Source organism: Zerene cesonia, chromosome 16, assembly GCF_012273895.1.
Source record: "Zerene cesonia ecotype Mississippi chromosome 16, Zerene_cesonia_1.1, whole genome shotgun sequence".
Taxonomy (NCBI): domain Eukaryota; kingdom Metazoa; phylum Arthropoda; class Insecta; order Lepidoptera; family Pieridae; genus Zerene; species Zerene cesonia.
The window spans coordinates 8526956-8552262 of NC_052117.1; the positions used below are offsets into that span (position 1 = coordinate 8526956).

At 32.0% G+C, this 25307-nt stretch overlaps 1 protein-coding gene across 1 annotated transcript in view; it reads left to right on the top strand.

The window, feature by feature from the left end:
• Positions 1–996: 996 nt before the first annotated feature.
• Positions 997–25307, top strand: part of LOC119832988 (echinoderm microtubule-associated protein-like 2) — a 63767-nt gene continuing 39456 nt past the window's right edge. The window contains exons 1-2 of the mRNA XM_038356837.1: positions 997–1255; positions 8954–9047. Of these exons, the coding sequence (XP_038212765.1) occupies positions 8984–9047 (64 nt within the window). The 5' untranslated portion in view covers positions 997–1255; positions 8954–8983. The remainder of the gene's footprint in view (positions 1256–8953; positions 9048–25307) is intronic.

Consider the following 25307-nt stretch of genomic DNA (forward strand, 5'->3'; position numbering starts at 1 on the left):
TAAAGAGGGCTTTAAACGTGTGTCATTTGAATTTTGAAAGAAAGCAGAATAAAAATTTTCAATCGTACGTTTGTGCATGTTAAAAGATCGCTAAAAGGTAAACCATTTTTCATAAACAGTTAACGTAAAAAATTGTTCGATAATCAAAAGCGGCATATGTTAACTAAATATATTATAAGATAAGCGAACTTACCGCCTGGGGTAATGTGTATCGTACACCATTTAATTTTCATAATAAATCTCACTAAAGCCAGAACACTCTTTTATCTGGGAAAGGAAAGAAATCCGACAAACTTTAACTCAATAATATGTATTGGTATAAATTTGAACACAGAAGCCCAAATAATTCGCGTTCTATATAATCCATTTCATATTACATTCATGTTTATTCAAGGTTTTCTTTCCCACTCACTGCACTACAGAACATTGGCATTTAGTAATCACACTAATCTATATGTAAAGTGCTCAATTTTTTAAAATTGTCAAATAAAATAGACTCATTTAAAACCTACGTACACCCGGAAATCTTTAAAAGGATTGCTCTTGGAATCAGGAACAAGCGACTCGTTTATACCGGTGTCTTGCAAGCAAGTATCATTCTGAAAAAATTGCTCCTGCATTATATTTTATGTGAAATCTTGAAATGATCAAACATTGAAAATTGTCTAATAACGAAAAGCAAAGCGTAATTGTTAACAACCGCTATTAATAATTAAAATATTACTATTATTAACTGTATTTGAAAAATAAAAAAAGTTATGAATTTAAAAAATGGACAGGTCATACGTACATTCCTTTTTTAAAATTAGATTCACTATTGCTAATGTCGTGACCACAGTCCCTTTACCCTTATGTGATACAAATAATCTGATTACTTTAACAGCAATAAACATCGTAAAGATAAGTTTGCAAAATGTTTATGTTGACCTTACGCAAGTCGACAGGTTGACTAGTTTCCCAATACTGCCGCGTTTAATTCCTCCAACTGTCGCCAGTGTCGCTCTAATCGTTGGCAGAAGCAGTCGTTAGCACGGTTAATAAATAATATTCAAAACTCTTTACGTAAAACGTAAAGATATTTTGGAATAATGAAAGGACAAAGTGCATGTATGTGATAAGTGAATTATAGTGCATAAATCCAGTGTGTTTATACTATTTGTGTGTAAGAAAACAGTTTTCTTGCGATTTTGATAGTAAAATCGCAAGCAATACATACGTAAACGGAACTAAAACTTGGATTCTTCTACGTTTTCTGGTAAAGTAACTATTCAATAATTAAACATAATAATCAACTTAATTCACATCTATTTTAATTAAATTCAATATGCCAAGAACGAATTTGAAAATTGACGTTACTAACGGTCGCTTTAAATTTGAATTTTTGCGTCACAAAAAACATTTAATCCGTATTGGGATAAACATTATTAAAATACAGTAATACACGTCATCAATTGATTGGAAGCATAATATAGTATGTATCGGAAAGCAATACTTCAAGGCCATCAGCATCATCTGCCTGACGTCATATGGCGTCGACAAAACCTGATAATATTTATAAATCTTATAGGCATTTACAATGTCAAGAATATAGGAGAATATATGCGCCTATTTCTATTGTTTGTAAAATTATAAGATCTAGACCTAGCCTTGTGTGTAAATTTAAAGAAACAACTTTATAGTATCAACTATCGAAGTTGCTTGTACAATTTCTACTTTTACAGTTTCTTCTAAAATTGCGATTACTCTTCTAATTCCGTGATAAAAATATTTATATATTGCTTCATTCTAATTAACCTGAGACAAAGAAGAACCTTTATCAGCAATTTATAATTAGTTAATCATTATAATTGAGCATAATGTATATTAATTTATTGTTAACTTAAATAACTACAAACCAAAATGTATCTACTTAAAATGGCTGCTAATTTTGCTTACAACTCTAGAATTAGGTCATATATATATTAGGCTTTAAAATAGGCGGGCAATATACCAACAAAATCTGGATAGAATTTTAATTCATCAACTACTCTAAATTTAAAGAAACGAAAAGTTGTCATATAAATAAACGTGTAGGTATGTACAGTTGATCTTTCAATCTAGTTAGTTACTAGTGCATATCTAACTTTAATTAGTCAATTGAATATTTTTATCAATATAATTCTATTTACGTACGAGGAAATTGAGTAAATGATATGCTAAAATGTTGATAATAGTTCATGATTAAAAATATTTACCTACCTACACGTATTGCGTTTATAAATTGAATGTATAGATTCTCTTACTAACTCTCATTTCACACAAAGATAAATCGATTTTAAAGTAAATCACATACATAACGTGCAAAAATGTGGTTTGTCAAAGCCTCGTGGGGCGCTGACCTCTACGAGCAAGATTCAGCTAGGTGAACCACTAGCATGGAAAGGACGCGCCGTGCATAACCTTAGAGAGGACATTTATAGCCATCATTAAAAATTATGTAACATTAGTCTACTGTGTAAAAGGAGTATAGTTACTCCTACAGCTACAGAGATAAGAAGATAATGTAATTGCGTGATACAAATCCATTTTTGTTGAAAATTTGTTTAGATATCGTGCTCGAACACAAAATGTCTCCCTCTGTCAATCTGTTTACTTATTTGTTTGAGCATATAATATAACTAGCTGCACCGTGTGGTAAATAGCAATAGCAAGTAGTAATATGTAACCTCATGTCTTATTCTGATGTATTATTGTAAAGTTTAATTAAAAGCGATTCAGTAGTTTTACGAGAAAAAGTAACATACATCCATCCATAGTTACAAACTTTAGCGTTTATTATATAAATCTGAAACTCAACTAATATGTTCACAGTTCAATTGGTCTTAGGATCATTAATATTATCGATTAAATAATGATTTAAAAATCACTTTAAATTCGTCATAATATTATGTATTCTAGATGTAATATTTCGGGCAATATTAAAACCCCACAGTATATATATAACAGTATTTAAAACACACCATACTTATGAACAATGGTACCATAGGCATAACGCCATGCAATTAAGCAGAACTGAAGCAGACTAAAAAAAACAATTCACATATAACCGGGTACAGAGGCCGCCGACCCGTAATGCGGAGGTCAGTCTTAGTGAAAGTATTATTTAGATGCATCTCTTGACCAATTTTCTTTTTAGGAATGTTACCGGTTGGCCCGCGGCTGATATAATTTTCCCATACCTCTCTAATTTAGTCACATTTAGATATACTATAAGCTAATATACTACATTATTTCTACTACTACCATACTACTACTCTATTAAAAGCTACTATTTATATTTGTATTTTACATCGTAGGGGTATATATAATCAGGTAGGTTTTATAGAAAAAAGACATGCATTCATATGATATGTATTGTCTATATTTGTTTCTTTTGAGAATCACCTAAAGAAAGTATGTGATATATTAAATCTTTACTACGTTAACATTACGAGAAATTGAACATAATTAAATTGAAAATTTAAATAACGTAATAAGTCGTGATAGTTACACATTAGGTAGGTAATTTTTCTTATATTTAATTACAGTAACGATCACCTTTATGAATTTTCATCAATAAATATTTAAATTTAGAATTTTAATTATTCAAGGAAATGACGTCATCTGTCTGTAATTTACGCTTAAAATACTCGTGTATTGGTTTGATAAGATAATTTGTATCGATTAGTTTTAGTTTCTGTTTACAATAAGCTAGCATATAATTCCTAAACGCTCATATGGAAATATCGAAAATGTGCTTAATAATTTTAAATTAAAAAATTGGCTGATAAAATGGGCTGATAATAATTAAAAACAGCATCGAAGTTTTTGCAAATTAAGTTCTTTCATTTCATTTAAATTATGTTCACATACGATTTACGAATGCCGATCAATGCTCTCTAGTTAAATTATTATATTTAAAATTATAGTATTATATGGTTCTATTTTGTTTATATCATAAAAATAGATCAACTCTATTAGCCCAGTTTTTGCGAAAACAGTTGCGTTATCAATCGGTACCTGATAACGGCTATCAACTGATAATTCTGGCAGGTACACCTACAATATATCGCGGAGTTTACAACGATATATATGTTATTTTTTTAAACTTAACCTTTGACTTTAAAATCAGAAATAAGTCCGGTAATTTAGCATTAAATATTATTGAAATCATTAATTTTTGAAAGCAACTTTTGAGCTTGTGAATAAACGAGATTTATATTTAAGTAAATTAAAGTTCGCAATTATTGATCATAATAACTATTTTCGCCTAATTTCTTACATTCTATTAACTTAGTATTATAGAAAATAAATAAAAAATATAAATTGTAGATTGTCATAGTTATGATATGTTTAAAATATCTGTTATTGGTAATGAGTCTTTGTTGCATGCTTATAGTTCATAAAGTATGTATATTGTTATCACTTTATTATTATATCTTTTTAAAAGAAATTCGTGATAATACACTCTACCAAGAACAGCTCAACCGTTTTTGATGATACAAATATCATTTACCAAAGTAAAATAACGTGTCGGGGAAAAAGTGGCTCTGTTTTTCCTTCGACTACCCTTAATAATACGGCGGAAGGCTAGTACCATGTATAATATATGTATCTAGTATTAAAATACAATTAAAAGAAAATGCTATTTAAACTAAGATCTGGTATACAGTGCTTTTGTAACCTACAAATGAGCACTAAAATGTTAATCACCTGTAAGCCCCGAGGTATAGAAAGGGCACTTGCATCACTAATTGCGAGTTGCCGGTTCGATTCTCGCGGCATTAATACACTTTCGCCATTTTCATCTGCATACAATGCTGTGAACGATCGCAATTTGAGATAAGACAAAAAGTCTTATTCAATACAATTTAGATGGTCTAGTTCTTCACACATGTTGTGAGAGTGAGATGGTGTTAAAAAAATCATAAGAAATAAAATGAACCTCTCTAATTTCAAATAAGTAAGTATGAATAAGTGATAAAATTACTAAATAAACACAAAACCTGTAAGTAGTAAATATACTGTAAGTAGTAAATATATGATTATTAAACAATATAAGAAAGTAAGGGATAACGTAAACCGTAAACCTCACCTAATGATTTGCGTCATCAAACTAAATACTGTACATATAAAAATTTTCATTGAACGTAGAAAAACACTGAATACTATGTTACTATAAAACCACATGCTACTTAAAATGTCAAACAAATGAAAACTAAAAATTTAAGTATATTTGTGACATTTACTTAAGAATACTTACTTATATATTATTTTGTGTCTAGATGTAGATGTATGTATGTATTTGATGGGTCCTTGTTGGTCTGAAATATGGTACTCATTATAATTATATTTTAAAAGAAAAGTGCGTGTCAAACACTATAATTAATATAATTAATGATCACTTACACCTTAATTAAAATGTTAGAAGAATTTATCTTGCTCTCAAAATCCCAACAACACAAATATAAGGTTATTAACACAGTTTCAAGTTAAGACTTAGACAATAAAATTATCTGAGGCACGTTATCTCTATCTTAACTGATAAACTTAGCTTATTTGGTTAATATTTAGGAGTTTCTTAGCATTTCCTGTTTCATATAGACAGATAAGATAACCTATTTAATGCTTTAAAAATGTAAAATAAAACGATTAAAGTTAGTTAATAAAATGGATTTCACTAATTTCAATCAATCCTACTAATATTATAAATGCGAAAGTTTGTGAGGATGTGTGTGTGTTTGTTGCTCTTAGTGTATTTGGTGTATTTTTTTAGACAATTAAGTATTAAAAAAATTATTTACTATTCACAATATTTTTTTTAATCTGCTAATAGATCACATTTAGTATGATTTCTACTAAACAACTTGCAATAAGTAATGTATTCCTTAACAAATGCTTTATTTATATAATGTGATATGTTTACTGTGTCTCATAATCTTGTTCCATAACACAATAAAACATAATCTTCAGTCGCAAAAACAGTCATTATAATATAATGGATATTGTCCCTTGTAAGGACCTAGGCGCCATGTTTTTTTTTTAATTCCGCATAGCTCAATGCACTGGCAGAGCGCCGACGCCACTGCCTACGTTGCCATCTCGAAATAGGGTTGCCATAGAGATAAATATCATATATGATTAAATAATTTTTAATTTGTTTAATGTAGTAAAAATGTTAATCTATGAAAATTGTATTGTTGTGTAGGAATACGCTTTTGTCTTACCAACGTTTCATGTTTGGTTTAACGACAGAGATTATTAATTCCTTGCGAAATTGTGATGGTAACAGAACATATACCAAGTTTAGCTATAAGTATATTTTATTTGTTTATTTTCTTGTTTGGTTAAAATGCTTCGATTTGACTTGAATACTAATTTAAAATTTTACCATTGGGAAGCCAAGGCTTTTCAGAGTAATATTTAACATCTACGTTATGTATTTTTTATAATACAAATTTGCATTTATAATACAACATGATTCACATAAGTTTTAAACCTTCTCAAAATTCTTACTTCGTTATTTTTTTTTTTTTGGAAAAATATTACCTACTTTCGAATATTATTGTGTAATACAAGATTAAAACACTCCTTATCACAACGACCTTGTGAAAGCTATCTGCCATTTTATCAATCATTAGATACATAAAATATAAATGCATTTAAAATTTCATAATATGTTAATTCATCGACGTTTGCGAATTGAAAGGTAAAATGTGTTATAATACATACCTATTTTATTTGACGTGATATCTTATCTATTCGTTAATATATCGCTTAATTAGATGTTCATTTCGCCGCCCTGTGTTAAAGAAGATATAATAGTTTTGTTTTTATCATCATAATATATTTTGGAATTATTTCCTAAACTATTTTTCTTTAGTAGAGATAGAAAAAAACCTGTTTTGGATGTTATAAATATTAAATTAATAAAAATCATGATAAGTGCATTAGAAGTTTACGGTTCACTCCGGATTGGTATATACTGTGTAGTAAAAATAAACAATACTACATTAAACAGTGAGATGACAATATACTCCATACTATAGTAAATATTTAAATATGTATAAATAAAAATCGCGGCAACCCTATAATCAACACTTGATTTTGGCTACAGTAGGCGTTGTAATGTAGGCTTCTACCAAGTAATTATTACGATAGGTACACGTATTATTATACAATGAGCTTAATTTATGTATATAGGTATGCATCAAGCTAGAACATACTAGCGATCCGTCCCGGCTCCGCCCGTGGTACGTATAGGAATTACGTTTGTCACTCAGTGAAGAATCAGATTACCAATTGTGAAAGAATTTTTGTATTATTTTAAAGTAGGACTTTGGCTGAAAACATAATTTTTTCCTCTTCACAGTATTAGTTGAGATTACAATATGTACACATATTTATAAATATCATTAATATTCTGATAACATAAAGCAGAAGAGTTAGTTCGATTGTACGAACGCACTAAACTCAGGTTCGAATAAAAAAAAAACTGTATTGAATAGTCCAGTCAACATCATCTATATGTGGGTGAAACCGAAGGGCACAACAAGTATACCATAAAGCCTCGTGGTCTCTCTAGCTCAAGCTCTCGTGGGTATGGGACATGTATATTTCCGATCTGCTTACAAGTCGTTTTTCTTTATCGTCTTCTGTGTCAGAAATATGTATTCTTTCTAAGCCTTCACCGAGGTTCAAACCCTTAACATCTGTCTTTAGTAGAAAAATTAAGATACTTACATATTAAAAGTTAAGTTTTATTTACTGTTTTTTCAAACATGTAACATTGTAATAAAAGGAGAAATAACTATTAGTAATGATAAAAGGACAATAATTGGTTGTACGTCTAAATATACTGAAACTGTAAGGCGCGACCAGTAGTTTTATAAAATCGTCTTTAACAATACAATTTCTTTCAAACATTGCACTTCAAATCTCTTTTAAGATTACGCGAATTCATTTATCGCGAATTGTAAGCATAAACTTTCATTTATCATAAACAATGACAGCATTGTTATTTGCAGTGAGCACTGACCTAGTAATAATGCTATATATGCTAAATCATGGCAGTTTATTTCCGCGAGGTAAGCAAGTAGATTCTATACGTGAGGCTGCATATGCCAGTAATAGCAAGGTAGGCTTTTGTGTACAATTTCCAAGACAAATTAAAAAAAAAACCTTAAATGTTGATCTGGACTTTAAAAAAAATTGAATATAATAATTATATTACAATGTTATTTTTATTTCTTATTTCATTATTTATCTGACTTTTCAATAGGAGAGTATTTGAAAGATGATATACTGCATCTATTTGCATAATAATTGAATAGGATTAACCATGCGTTATCATATCTTTTTTCCATCCTTTTAATGCGCTAATTAATAACGTCTAGATGAGCAAATGTGTTTGTGACTCTTGGACTAGGATTGATTATTCATAACATACATACATAAAATCGTATTTTTGGACTTTTATCGAATTTCATCGTGTTATTTTAGCACATAAGAATGTTCCATTAGCGATGCTATAATTGCAGATCCGTTATTGTGAATGCATGGAAACGGTTTGTAACATCACCGCTAGCCAATTTGGAATCGCTGGTTTATGTTTAAATTTCGTGAAATGCATCTGAGTTATTAGTATGTTATCCGCATATGGGTGTATTCTTATATGAGATGGCAGTTAAATCTGTAAATAGATGCACATTCATTTTATTTGGGTAATTCAGAATAAGCGTATTACCTTATTGTATACGTATACGGTTATTTTTAATCACACCTAGTAAAAATTCAATACTTAAAACAATGAACACTAAAACTGATAAAAAAAAAAATGTTTGTAGACTCTTATTCTCAAAATTCATTGTTCTAATTTTAAAGCGAAGCTATTAAACTTTAACAGATGTCTCATATAAATGTATTTATTTTCCAGCAACTCGCAATGCGGTGCTGACAAGTCGTGATGATGAGGCTCGAAGCGACCGACAAGCACCGCTACCACAATCTACTTGATGATGACCATGCCAGTGAGTGCTTGTACATTATATTTATGAGTATCTACCATTTATGACTTCGCCAAATGTTTGTTGGATGTGTATCTTATTGTAATGTTATACAGTTCAAATTTGAAAACTTACAAAAAATATCTACAGACGGATAGTAAAAGGATTCATTCCAGATTTTTCCAGGATATAAATTAGGTCTGTACCAAATTAGCCGTACCATTGATAAAATTCATATCCCGTTAGTTTTGTTTATTAATATTAGTGGAATGGATTTATGTATGCCACAAGATTATTACCGTACCTATATGGGTATGGAAATATTCCTACTTATGTAAATAAATTACGTTAAGTTATGACATTAGCCGCACGCAAGTTACAATGAGTATAAGTATGGGAACACAAGTTTAGATAATGATGTCTTCTTCAGTAATTTGTATATTTTTATACCTAATAGCTTGTATTGTCGCACTTGCTCTTACCCGCAGCTTCGCCCGCGCGATCTCAATAACTTTTCATGGTACAAACTTTCATCCCTTATATCATCCCCTCTAGCGGTAGAATTTATGATGATCCTTTCTTAACTGATGCCTGCGTCATAACATCCATCTGCATGCCAAATTTCATCTCGATCCGGCCAGTGGTTTGCGCTGATAGATCACTATGTCAGTCAGTCACCTCAGAGTTATTTAAGTTTATTGACTTAAATATATTTTGATTAGGTTTTTTCTCACGTCTGTCTTGTGTGGGGTAGGGGGTAAACTTCATTTACATCTGTTTTACTGATTAATATTCTTTATTAGAAAGCAAGCTAACGCAAAATCATCCTTACTGTCTTCGGAATTAACTGTATAAGGTCCACAACTAATTGATAATAAATCTTGATTTGTATTATTTTGAACAATATAACAAATTATTCATTTAACAAGGCTAGTGTAAAGTTTCTCATGGGAACCAACCGGCGTACGCCTTCGCTTGCGAAACACGAGTATATGGGAATCAAGTCTTTGTGCATTTGATATGAAAATAGATAGGGAAGGATAAGACTACGCAACTATTATAGCCTAAAGTTTATAAGAGATTGTGACATTGTAGGTGGTCATCACTGGAATTGATGAACCGATTTAATTGTCTTTTACTAATAAAAAGCCATCATCTGGGAGTGTGGTAGGTTTATTTTGTTTTTATCAAGGGTCAACCTGAGCGGAACCGATATCAACATCTAGTTTTATAAATAAATAATTAAACAAATAAATAATATACAATCATTCTTTACCCGTTGTATATGAAGCTGTTATTCCTCCACAAACAAAAAAAAAATCTCTTTGTAATGTTCTTATTAGTATTATAATAATATAAATTTATGAGTTAAATTAAAAATAATTTATGTCACAGTCAATACATAAATCAGTTTAAAGTGGTTTTGACCGGCTATGAGCTTTGACTGTGACATACAGATAGACCTCGGCTACCCCACTGAATCACTAGAGCGTGACGTTGCGGGTTCGCTTCCCGCGCACAAAACACCGGATACCGCTGACCGGATACAGGTGTGCTGTATATCATGGACCAATCAAATTAATCGCTTTTCTAAATTAAACTATAGCCATTTGTGAATCTTATAATGCGACTTTATAGTTATTTATGACTAAAGAGTAACACCGATTACCTAATTATTTGATGGATGCTATTTAATAAAAATTATTAACCGACGTTGCTAAAAATAGAATTTTTTTCATTTAATTATTTTTTTTTATATTGCAATTTTACTACAATTTTATTTATTTTTTGCCATTCGGTAAGTAAATGTTTTAAATTAAAGCCACTGAATATGGAAAACACAATAAATGTAATGAATACATAGAGGCATTCCTCTCAGTAAACACTATTTAGGGAATTGTTATAAAAACTACACTAAATTCCATCTTCTAGGACAACAAGTTGGTATCAGTCATTTAACTTTGCCTATCTATTAACTATCTTTTTTGTTATCTAGGTATTAATATTACAAATGAGAAAGTTTGTAACGATGTGTGTGTGTTTGTTACTGCTGAACCGATTGCAATGAAATTTGGTACATAGATAGCTGGACAACTGGAATAACACATAGGCATTTTTTTATCCCGATATTCCTTAGGGATACAGACTTACGCGGGTGAATCCGCGGGGCGCAGCTAGTACAGTCATACTGGGTAGCCTACAAATGCGCATAGCCTACATAACACGACGGATTATGCAATCGGTACATTATTGAGTCAAAGTTACTACGTCTGTCGTTGAAAATTTAAAATCTACTGATAATTTAGAATGAGCAATGATAAAAATAGCTATAATTTAACAGTAAGAACTCACTATGTGCCTACTCTGATTCTTTCCCGTAAATGTAAATCTATTTTCGTGAGCATCTGATACAAACCCTAATAGACGACACACCGAATTCCATCGACCAATCCTCGATTCCGCATTGAAATCATATTTACACAAGTATATAATTCATTAGTATACAAGTAATATTTTTCATGGTCTTTTTGCAAGTGTGCATGCAATTAAATTTCGCATTACCTATTCAAGAAACGTTAACCATTAAGAGAACTGATAATCATCTTCCAGAACTTGCTAATTATTTACCTTACTGAGGTGCAGTCATGCACGTGATAGGAATTTTAATTTAAATAGATGATGCTTGGTAACGTTGGCGCCAGATTTCATCTTACTACTGCGTTGTTTGTATTTAATCATTTCTGAAACTTACCCATCAGAATTTGTTGTTTTAAACGTGAACGATTAAAGCTTTGAAATAAATCCTATGTATGCTGAGATCTTTAAAACTATCCAATGGATTTGTTGAGGATTTAATGCCAAAAACTGGTCTGAAATTATTCATTATTTGTTTTTATTAATGTCATACGTGGGTATATATCATGTTGTCTATCCACTATAACAAATTAAAAGTGATATAGAAATTTATCTATATAAATACCTATACCTATGTAAAGGTATTCACGAAAATACGACGATTAAACTATTCGCCTTAGTCACACCAATTAATAATGAAGATATTATGAAAGTGAAATCAATTGTGTTGAGTCATCGCGTCGAGATCAAAGGAATTTATCGTGAGCCAATAATCCAGTTCGTTGGCTCATACAATCGTATTCTAATGACAGTCAGTGTTGATAAACTCGTTCTATCTAGCTTCAATTATTCAGTACATGTCCTAATTTTCAACAATGTGTTTATTTATTTATTTAGCTATTAAAACCGGGATGATTGTAACGATTTTAACAAAAATCTATCCCTTCAGATTGTCAGACCACAAAAATCATCGAAATTGATTCACCCAGTCGAATATAAAAGCAAATAAATACATTAGAAGTGATAACATCGCTTTTTTTAAATCTGTTGATTATCAAACTATAATAATCTGTTCTATATGACAATAATATATAGGAAAAGATATTTCGTAACTTTTTCCTTAGAAAAATAAATATAAAAACTGTGACATAGGGTTTTTTAATTGCGATTTATCCACTGCATTATTCAGTCTGCACTGCGGTTATGTTACAGTTGGTAGCAAGGTCGTCCACTGCAATGGATATAAATAGACGCTAATCACTATTGTCTTATCCATTGCTATCCATTTGTAAGAATGTCCACTAATCATGAGTTTTTTTATGACAGCAAAAGCAAAGGAGCAGGTGGGCCACCTGATATTGAGTGGTCACCACCGCCCGTAATCATTTGTAACACTAGAAGTGTTACATGGTGGATTAAAGAGAGGTGTTTAAAAGATCTAAGAATACATACATACATACATATACACAAAGGGACAGACACGGGAAGCGACTTTGCTTTACTGTATTAGAATATAAATAAAATCCTTAAAATCCTCCTAGAAATAGCCCATTCAATCTATCCAAGTTACTTGCTAATATTATAATAATTATGAACTCGACGAATAAGAGACATTAGCACGTAATATATAATATTAAATGAATATATTTCCAATGTAACTCTAACAAAAACTCAACTTCGCACAAAAACTAATAAGAGTACTAGTATCGGAAGTCGACCAACAAAACAGTAACGATTTATATGAGTAATTACAATATTCATGTCCGTTATACTGTATACATCTATCGGATAACGGTTTGCACGTTTAAACCAGGTCTCACCATTACCTAATACGAAGTAACCCTTGGCTTGCTTCAAACTGTCCATGTGGCTGTAAGATTGTAAAAACTGTTAGATTATAATCTAATCTGTGAGAATGTCGGTTGACGAATTGTGATTCGTATTATTTACTTGTAATTTTAAGCGAACAGTGTTTACATGTAACGGTGGCATTCATGCAGGATATAGACTTGCTAACGAAAACTAATTTGTACATGACCCTGGCTTAGGTGTATATACTTCTTCTTCTTCTCTTTATCTATGAAATCCGTGAAACTGATCTGTACGTGATTGATTGTTTACTGTTATCCAGAGAATCTCTTAAAGTGCGTTGTAAAATTTGGTAATTTAACTTTAAATTGTACCCCCGTTATTGGTTTTGTTCAACTGCCTTCTAAAAAAGGAGGAGATTATAAATTCGACCGTATTTTTTGAGTGAACTTTAATGTTAGATAGCCCATCTATTGAAGAAGGCTTTAGGCTATAAAACATCAGGTACGTGGGTAAAACCGCGTGGCACAGCTAGTATCTGTATAAAAACTACTTGTCAAGTACAACTTACAAAACACGGCAAATAACAGGTTTGTTTTGTTAATATTGTGTCGACTATAAAGTTGAACATATATTTATCTACCTGACAATTGTCATTACGTAATCTTGATTTTATGGCTATAATGTTTAAAAACTTTAATAAGAATCATGCTGTACTTGTATAAACATTTATTTTAATTCAAAGCAAAAAAAGGTGGTAGCGCTTACCATCAGGCGACCCACCAGCTCCACTGGCAACGGTGACATAAAAAAGGCTTATAGAATAACTATCTGCGCCCCGCGGTTTCACCCGCGTAAGTCCGTCGGGATAAATAGTTGCCTATATGTTATGCCAGTTGTCCAGCTGTCTACGTACCAAATTTCATTGCAATCGGTTCGGTAGTTTTTGCATGAAAGAGCAACAAACACACACACATCCTTACAAACTTTCGCATTCATAATATTAGTAGGATGTTCAAAACCAGGGAAGGTACTAATTCATGGATATACACTAGCTGACCCGGCAAGCGCTGTTACACTTATCATTAAGGGGTTTGAAAAAAAGATGTTTGCCGATCCTCAGACCGACCCGATATGCACACAAAAATTTATTAAGAACGGGTAGATACATTGTGACATGAGAATTTATAGACATTTATATCCGACTTAATTTAGCACCAGTACATTGTACACTGAAACTGAAAATGGACCTGCCTTTGTATATTCTCCATCTATTCGAAAGACAACATAAATGTAGATCAAAATGAAAGTAAGAAGTTCACACGTTAATAACAAAATACGTTTAGAATATCTTAATTGTTAAGCATTAAATTGAAAAATGTATGACGGTTCAGTCAAGCATTTGTCCCAATAAAACTTACGAAACAATCCAGTACATATTGGATCTATTTGATTAATCCAATTTCGAACAACTGGCATGAGACTATCTCGAGTTGAGAGTAATTGACAAACCATCGAGTTGAGTATCCGTCTAATTGCTTATCGATATCGTTAAGAATTTATCCAATTAAGAGCCCTTTTAATGACCGAAATATCCAGATAATTAACTGTCAATTGTTGATCTATCTCTTTGGAAATTAGCCTCACAACAGCTACATTAATGCCAGCACGGAATGTTAAATATTTATTGTCTGAGACGCCGTCTTCAGATAAAGAGATTATAATTGCAACAGACCTAGAAACATAAAGATAAGGCGCATTTCATTCATTGTATTGCTACTTATGATAATGAGGTGTCTATTGCGCCGTGATCTGTCTATTGATACAGAAACATTAGTGATAGCAGATCTTCTGACGATTGTTGGATATTTTATTCTTGATAAATTAATCCTTTTATTCTTAAATCAGAGTTGCAAGTATAAATAATAGTAATAAATATATCTAATAAATATGATTTATATATATTTACAATACGACCCACCAGCTCCATTGCCGACTATGACATAAAAAAAAACAAATGCTTAGGTAAATTTTGTAAAATTGTATGCGATTTCTTTCATATCAGAGCTGAATAGTATTTGAAGAACAAATAACTTTTGCTTATTTAAGAAGCTCATATCATTATTTATTACGCATTTATTACCATCAATTAATAAATCATCTTATATCAGAGGCCATAACAAAATAAAGTTGATGTAATATTTATTATTAGACATTGGACAATATTCGCTCGCTGTATAAGATTTCTGTATCAGATAAAGCGCTCAATACGCTTCATATCTTGACAGCACTTGGACACCTTCCGAGGGAACTGCGAAGGGTAAAGAGGCAAATCTTTCGTTACCTTATTATTGAATTGCATTTGGCTATATCCTTGAGGAAATGTCACTTATATCTCACCAGATAAAATGTTTATGATTTGTGTGTTCGAATTTAACAAAAACAGAAAGAATATTGCATCTAGCATGTATTAAACATGCTAGATGCAATATTAAACATGGAGAGTAGGCGGCGACTGCACCTAGCTTCTCTACTTTTTAACGTGGTCCTTACTAAAGCTCCCGCCTACCTCTACAACAAACTCAAGTGGATGGATGACGGCAATCGGTTATATGAAACACGGGCGTCTATGTATAAACTCTCAATTCCCAGAAATTACACAGCGGCTTTCAGGGGAAGCTTCACATACAGCGCTACTAGGTGCTGGAATAATTTGCCTCCACCTACAAGAAATTGCAAAACGCTGTACAGTTTTATATATCAGTACAGAAAAGTTGTTCTTGCTGAATTTCTCAACCAGCCCTAATAGCGCTAAATGTAATACGCTCATATCATTATGTATATTTATATGTGTATGTATATTTCGTTTTTATATATAGATACATAATATATTGTTTTTTTTTTCCTTTTAATCAAAACTTACTAATTCTTTATCTTATGTATGTACAGGTAATTTTTTATGTATATATTATGAATTGTTAATATTGTCTATTCCTTTATTCACCTATTACAAAATTATAATAAACGTTTATGCTATTTATTTTACAACCCAAAAGACCGGTCTGGTGCTCCAAGCGTAGCAAGTTGAGTTGAGGGGGCTACTGAAAACCGGCGCCTCTCCACTAATATGAAGAGGCAAATGCTGAGTGGGGGACTACTATCACAAATACTATCAAAATGTAAAAAAAAAATTTAATTTTTATTTTTATTATTTTTTTTTTATTTTTTTTTATTATTCTCAAAATGTATTAATTGTAAGTTGTTGTATTTGTGATTAAAAGTATTTTCTTTCTTTCTTTCTTTCTATTATATAATCCAGAGAAGCAAATGTCTGACCGAATTTATAACGTAGGCACCACTCAAGGCCGTTTGTCTTATTTGGTATTCTTTTGTAGTCCGTTTGTGTAATTTCCGACCTAGATAACCTGAAGGATATTCGCGAATTTGTTTTCGACAGTATTACGTGTAATGATAAGAATATTATTGTCTTTAATAGTTCCAGAATTCCAATGATTCATTAATTTACATAACCTGGTTGGGCGTAGAAGTTACATTTTAGGTAATTACGATGATATATAATATATATAAAACCTATAGTTTTTCTACTAATAGTGTATTCTTTAGTTGACTGTTTATTTAATCGTAATATTACTATTATTTGTAATTTATTTGTTTAAAAGTAAAAAATGATGAAAACTGTATTTCTATAACGTAAGCTGTGTCTCACTAAATATTAACGTTATGAACTCAAACGATCGTTTTATTAATTCAGGTGGTTTTTCTATTTACACAGCATTGAAAATTTCAAAAGTATGCAAGTACACGCAGCACGCACGCGTAATTTACGATTACCCAAATTTGGACGCTATTGTGAGCAGGCAAAGTTCACTTTTTCCATGTAGGGCTTCAATTCGGAAACCCCGGGGTTCATCACGCATGCGTGCGAGATCTTCTTTCCCGGAACAAAGTCGCAGCTTTTCTTCACGCACAAATAGAGATCTTAATTACAAGTTAATACGGTTTGTTTTAAATCCACGTTTTCCTACAATATTTGATCAGCTGTCCGGCGTGACAGTAATTCAGTTAGCTATGCAACGTCTACCGGCTTACCTGAGCCTGGATTTTTAACAGTTTTTCATGTAATGTTGTGTAAATTCAGTTGTTTGTGTGATTCTTGTTTGATTTTTCTGGTATCGTAGTACACTGTGATATTGTTATCGATGTTTTGAGGTTATACAGCGTTGCTAGAGCAAGTAATTTTCGCAGGACCTTGGTTACCATGTTTTTGTATCCGCTGCATCAATAGGTGCATTTAGTTCTGAGGATATCTTAGATTTTGTGTATGTGTTTATGTTTTTTTGAAGTTTTAAGCAACCTATTTTTAAATTATTTATATTAAGTATGTTTTGCTATAAATGTAGGTCTATGAACGCTATAGGATGTTATTAATATTTCTTACGTTACTTCATTTATATCTTATGCATGTTTTTATGTGTTTCACCATCTAATGTCTTGTTATAAAGACGTTTTATATTTCCTTCCTTGTTGTTTTGATTGAATTATGCCTGATTTTATATATAAATCATTATTTGAAAAAATTATTATTTGACATATGACCATCAGGAAATACGCCATAAATTTCAGAAGCGATATAATCAATGCCGATGACATCTCATTTTTCTGGATATGTTGTAATTGAAATATATAACTATCATATATGCTGCTATGACACTCATCTACATACACACACACACACACACACACACACACACACACACACACACACACACACACACACACACACATGTTTTTTTACGTTTTGTCACTTGCATAGTATAAAGTATGTACATTCAAAACAATAATATATATGTCTCAATGTATGGACGGACGAATGAACCCTGTAACACAGGTTTTAACCTAGCACAGGGATCATTAGTATAAAAAAATTGATGCTATGAAACTCTAATATAACTACATAATTCATGAAATGTCTGCAGTGTATTTCTCTTTATGGTTCAAATAAACTTATTTTTTTTATTTTTATTTTAATTACATTAAACATGATTTATGTAGGTATGGTATACTCAAACTGAAGTCAATTTTAATTTCATGCCATGTGTTGGTCAGCAATGTATCAATGGATCCCTGTGCCTCGATTTAATGGCCATAACTTATTATTTTTCCGAGTGTTTTTAGAAGTTCTTTATCAACATTGAATCGAAGAATTTTGTTTTGATTTTTCTTTTATGTCAAGTGAAGTGAAAACTTAAAACCACCGGCACTAAGTAACTTTTTAAAATTTCCATATATATATATTACGCAAGACTGTAAAGTATGCCTCTTGATACTCAACCGTATCTTAATATAAGCCCTAAATTAAAACAGTCCCGTTGAACTACAAAAAATAGATGTATTTCCGTGTCTATAACCTATAAATTGTATAAAACCATTTACAAGTATATCCTGAAGTCACGCAATATGTCCGGCCACACCTCATTGCCACATTAGCTAATTTTAGACTCCACGTATGAGATTGCCTAATAACTAACAAGTAACAAAAGTACAGTTGCTTAGTGTGTCATTTTAAACTATAAGTACACCAATAAGTACATGAAGTCTTATTTTATAAACGAACCAGCTTTTACCCACGGCTTCGCACACGTTTATTTATAGATTTTATTATTAAATCTTCCTTATAAACCTTCCGCTTCAATCACTCTATCTATTAAAAAAAAATCAACAAAATCCATTGCGTAGTTTTAAAGATTTAAGCATACATAGGGACAGACAGAGAAAGCGACTTAGTTTCATGTATGTATGTAGTAAAGTAGGTACATGGTACCGATGAAAATTCAAAGACAAGAAGTTTTTTTAACGAATGCTTGATATCATGTGCGTTCCACTAGTTAAATGGGTAAAGATTAAAGAATCAAGAGAAGAACAGAGCACTGACAGAACCGACTTGCTCATAAAGGAAAAAACGTCAATTCAATGAAAGTGACATGAAGTCGGCATGTCCAGTCTATATTCCGCAAGGGGAATCGAAATGAATCTAGATAATTACTCTTTGATAGTCACCTCGTCCTCTCAATACAATTGAACAGGATTTCAATTAATTTTGTCAAATAATTAACGATTATCTTACATACATCATTTATCATCGAAGCTCTTGCATCATTAGCTCACATGAATTAATTTTAATGAAAAAATATGCTAGTTATATAACTTGTAAGAATATGTTCTAGGCACTAACGTGACCTCAATGGAGGAGTCTAATAGCACTGCTCTATTGTCAATGATTTATGGTCAATGTTGTATGCGACCGTTTCTATTCTACATACTTCGTACAATATACTTGGTGATTAGCTAATGTATGAAAAATGATGCAATAAGAGAACGAATGGAAATATTTTTTAAATTAGATGCGCTCGTGATATAACCCTTTCATTATAGTTTTTGTGGTGAACACTAGGTTTTTTAACTCTAATTTTAGTTTGTATACGCTCTGTCCGTGGGAATAAATTATATTTTAAATCTATAAATCCTAACTTCCCTTTTTTATAACATCATAGGACAATTATATAAAGTATTTATAACATTATCAATATCAAATCATTACGGAGCCATGTGTTTCTTATAATGTTGTCAATTAATAATTAATTATACAGCGCGACAACTTTCATACACGATTAAGTGCTATCACGAACTAATCTAACTACATTCAGTCTACACCATTCAAATCTAGACATAAATAATTATAACGATGCCCTTGATAACCCACTAGGTAAATATTATACGAACGTTACGTAAATCTGAGCCAGAACGTGAAGCCAATATTTGCATTTCAATTGACAGATCAAATACATGCCCAGGGACGGCTGAATCTGCGCATGACATCACTGTATTGTCCAAGTTTAAATGCATGACAATATCACACGATATATTAGTATTCTAGCCGACGAATAAATATTATTGTTTATCTTTTCCAATTTGCTTTACGTTCCATTGTATTTGTTAACGAGTAGATTGTTTTGTGCACCGCGAGAAAGTGACAACAAATGATTCAATGTAAGTCTTGACGACTATTCTCTCTAGATAGATAGATATATATGCATTGGTCGCCTCGTATTTATTTAACATGGTCGTATCACGATACAACTATGTCGTTTCGTATTATGCCTAAATTCGCTTGTAGCTTCGCCCGCGTAGCTAAAGGCCATTCCGATGGGAATAAGATGTTTTACCATAGTACAGAGTATCCTGTGGTCACATATCATTTCATCAGAGAGTCATCTCTAGCCTTCTAATTGTATCTAGACTGAAAAATCATATCTAATCTAAAATCTATACTAATATTATAAAGCTGGCGAGTTTGTTTATTTTAACGCGCTTATCTCAGGGACTTAGTAGTCTGTTTTGAAAAATTCTTTCAGTTTTAGATAGCCCATTAATTGTACCACGGGCGAAGCCGGACCGCTAGCAATATATAAAGCAAGAAAATTTGCATTTGTATTAGTAACTACTAGCTGTTCGCCCCGACTACGCCCGTGTCAGATATAAAGCCTATATCAATCAGTGAAGTTTCAGCTTTCCATTGGTGAAAGAATTGTTGATATCGGCCCACAGTTTTTGCGTGAAAATTTTACAAACCTACAAAGACATAAAACAGTGGATTTTAGTCAGGCCTCCACTGCGCAGTGGCCAGTGGGAGTCTAACATAACCCAGGGACCTCCTCTTGGACCCTGGAAATGCAAAAACGCTTTTCCCGCGTCGTTTTTTAAACGTGAAGCTCGCGTTTTAACCCGTGATCATACGCGTCATTATGTACTTACATGGCGCATTTACGAGTAAGGTATCTAGTCTAATTACCATTTTGGTTATTAGATCTAGGTCGAGCAAACCTCACTGGTATGGTTATTTGTTCCTTTCTTGTATACTTTTAAAAAACCTCGAATCCCGTGTAGGTGTATGAATTATTCTTTCTCATATATCTAAAGAATTTGTCACGTAAAAGTATTCACCTCAAATATATTTCTCTAATGAAGAATTTGTATAGCTACCTGCCTAATTGTCGAAATTTACTTGCTATTGCGGTCACGTGGCTTGATTCATGCAATGTCGCCGAGGTGGACGCGCGTAGAATACTGATGGCTCGCCTGACGCTCGTCTGTATTACCTGTGACGTCACGTCCGGTCACGGTCAGGGTAATAGGTGAGCCAAATAATGATGGAAGGTTTTGTTATGTAAACGACTAGCTGTCCGCCCCGGCTTCACCTGTGATAGATATATAGCCTATGTCACTAAGTGAAGTGCAGTGAAATATTTTTAAAATCGTTCCAGTGGTTTTCGCGTGAACACGTTACAAACAGAAAAATTCGAAAGTTTCCTCTTTATAATATTAGTGTACGTTGTAGTTTGAATGACTTCGTATATAGAAGGTTCAGCTTTTGCAGTGATGGTGGTTTTGAGAAAATTGCAAAGGTTATAAGGCCCATTATGGTCTGAAAAACTCAATCATCTACTATCTGGAGAACCATGCAGTACGTTATCGTAAATCTTTCTGTCAGTGTTACATAGTAATTATTATATATTATATTGATCAGTATATATTGTATTGATCAGTCCCATACAAATCACGCGCAATCAATAACGTTGAAAAGCGATAAAAACTCAAATAGTCATGAAAGTTTTTGTTTATCATTTCTCTAAGAATCTTCACACGAACTTTCCCAAACGTGAGAATACCGCCCATCCCTCTCGGATGAGTTATGTGGGAGGGAGATATATAATAGTCGTGATTTATCTTCGCTGCAATCAGCTGTTTGACGAAATTGCGGTATTTCTACCTACATCCGTTATGCTTTACTTTTATAACCATTGTATTTTATATACATGTATTGTATGTATTATACTTATATAATGCATGTTTTTGTTGTACTGTGAATGGTTTGGCGATAATATAAATGTGTTTTTGATTTTCACGTCATTATACATGAGTGAAAAGTAAAAGAACGATTGGAAAGTTTATTATAGGACTACATTTTTTACTCTTTTCGATGCTTATAAATGCAAATATATTTAAAGAGGTGGATTTCAATTTTCAATCTTCAACTATACATATTATAAATATTTATAAATTTAAATATCTGTTATAAGTCTGACTTAAAAACTGAGATCGAATGAAGAATGAAATTTTAACATCTATGGACTTATCTGTAAAGCCATTTTTTTCACCTCAACAATCTTATGTCGACAAATCTGCCTTTTAATACGAAATATATGAGCGGGAATAAGTTCTCTAAAATAGGCACAAGAAGATTAATGTACTGCACTGAATCTTATATAAATATGCTACTTAATCACAATAAAATAAAACATAAAAAAGAAAAGGTGAATTATATCATAGAAAGTACATTTGCTATAGGCAGTGTACAACGTGGCTGCAGAAGCTCCTGCCGTAACAATCTCTTGCAAAGCAAGCTCCACAACTGACCACATTGTTTTTTTAATTTTGCCTGATAACCAGAACACTAGTTTGCACCCCTGAGTTTATATCCTACTATCTTACTTCCTACTATCCTACTAATATTATAAATGCGAAAGTTTGTAAGGATGTGTGTGTGTTTGTTGCTCTTTCACGCAAAAACTACTGAAGCGATTGCAATGAAATTTGGTACGTAGACGTAGCTGGACAACTGGAATAAAAAATAGGCATCTTTTAATCCCGATATTCCTACGGAATACGAACTTACTCGGGTGAAACCGCGGGGCGCAGCTAGTATTTCCATAAAGTGGAATTTAGTCGTAAGTCCACTGCGCACTGGCCAGTGGAAGTCCTACTTATCTCGGGTACCATTTTTTAGACTCTGACAATGAGAAATCATCTCTCTAATGCATCGTTTTTTAAATGAGAGTCGCATTTCGACTCCTGATCATACGCGATCGGTATACCTACATGGCGTATTTACGAATAAGGTATCTAGTCTAATCAGCGTTTTAGTTATTGCATCTAGGTCGAGAGATAAAAGCTTACTATTTTGGTGATAAGTTTATTTCTTGTTTACGTTTAAAACACCTCAGATCCGGTGTTGGACTATGTATTATTATTTTTTAAGTTTACGTATCTTACTTTATATATTTCTATAATAATAAGATATAATTTTAAATGGATAGGAAATATCGGATTGGGAATTGTAAAAAGCAAAATATTTCAGAATTTAATTAGCCACTTTTAAATATTTTATGCTCATAAAAAAACCGTTTAAACCAATACCGCAAACGCTAATTGTGTTTTAAATGTTTCGAAATCTCTCGAAGGTGCAAGTATAATTAATTTTAATGTGTTTTATTTAGCGGGTCACAGATATTGGGTTTTTAATGTACTATGTAAGTACAGAAGAGCAAAGTCGTTAAATTTTTGTAATATTTGAAATTTTAAGTTTTTAAGGGGAATTTAAAAGTTTCTTTTTTTAATTAAAGAGGCGTTAATTACTGTGATTGCAGCAGAGTACACTGTAGAAAAAATATCGTGTTTTGAATAGTTTGTTATTTATAAATTATGTATATAAGTAAGCATTTAGAGTTGTAAATATCTAATAATTAGTTTCTAAAAACAAATTAATTTATTTTTGGACGATAAAGTGTTGTGATATATGTCCTAAATGTGATAATTTACTTTACTTCAGATATTAATAAAACGGACTACGATTATGTTTAAATATTATACTTTCAATTATTCTAAATTGCATAATCTTTGGTACGCAATTCTGCTTCATATGTAACAGTCAACGGAGTGCGAAACGACATATAAGATGTGCCGTATAAATTATCTAAGCCTTACGCGTTATTTATTTATGTTATTTTTCAACTGACTTGAAAAAGAAGAGTTTATAAATTGTAAATTCGACTGTATACTTTGTGTTTGTTTCCTCATAAGCTTTTACTGGGCGAACTGATTTTTATGTTTTTTTTTATTGGAAATCTGGTGCTATGTGGTCTCATTTAAATCTAGTCTAGTTCTGACAATTTGAAGGCAGTTTATTTTAGGGAAATAATTCAATTTAAACAATAAGTCAATTTTCTTTAAAACCTATATCCTATTAATATTATAAATGCGAAAGTTTGTAAGTATGGATGTATGGATGTTTGTTACTCTTTCACGTAAAAACTACTGAACCAATTGCAATGAAATTTGGTACGTAGACAGCTGGATAACTGGAATAACATATAGGCAACTTTTTATTCCGATATTCCTACGGGATACGGACTTACGCGGGTGAAACCGCGGGGCACAGCTAGTTTATTATAATTAAAAAAAACAAGTTTGATGACTTATGAAGACAAGTGAGATACAAATAATATTGAAATGTTAGATATTTTAGTATTTCAAAGAGCAGCTAACTAAGGATTAACCGTTACCATCGAGTCTAGTGTTCAACACATTGATTCCGTTATTTTACAATCGCGGAAACTAACCTGCGAGTTAACTCTTTGACTGTCCTATCTCTACAGTCCTAGTCTACACTAGGCTATGAAACAGAAGAAAAATATTTAAAGCATATACTAAAGTTATAAATGCGATAGTGTTTGTTTGTTTGCCTTGCGCACATCGCAACAAAGATTTTATGGTATGATTTTTGGGTCTGGAAGTAGGAGGCTAGAGAGTGATATAGGCTAATCTTTACCGCTGTGAATCATCTCATTCTCATAGGAAGATCCAGTATAATGGATACTTTAAACACTTGAAATTTTAGTATTCTGATATGGTGTTATATTAAAAGTGTGACATGTATGATATACCACTGCTTTTATTTCCTTTGACCAAGCCGGTGAAGCTGTGGGCAACAGCTGGTGTTATATCAATAGAAATCAACTTATACAAAAGTGTCTATAGCCAATTTATGTATTCATCTACCAGCCTATAAACCATTTCGAAACTCTATAGTAGGTTACTCAAATAATTTGGTGCAAATATAGAACCCGCACATGTACCTTACTAGCTGCGCCCCGCGGTTTCACCCGCGTAAGTCCCTAACCCGTTGGAATATCGGGATAAAAAGTTGCCTATACTTAGTCTGGCCATAAATACTGTTACACTTAATTATAAAAAAATATTACA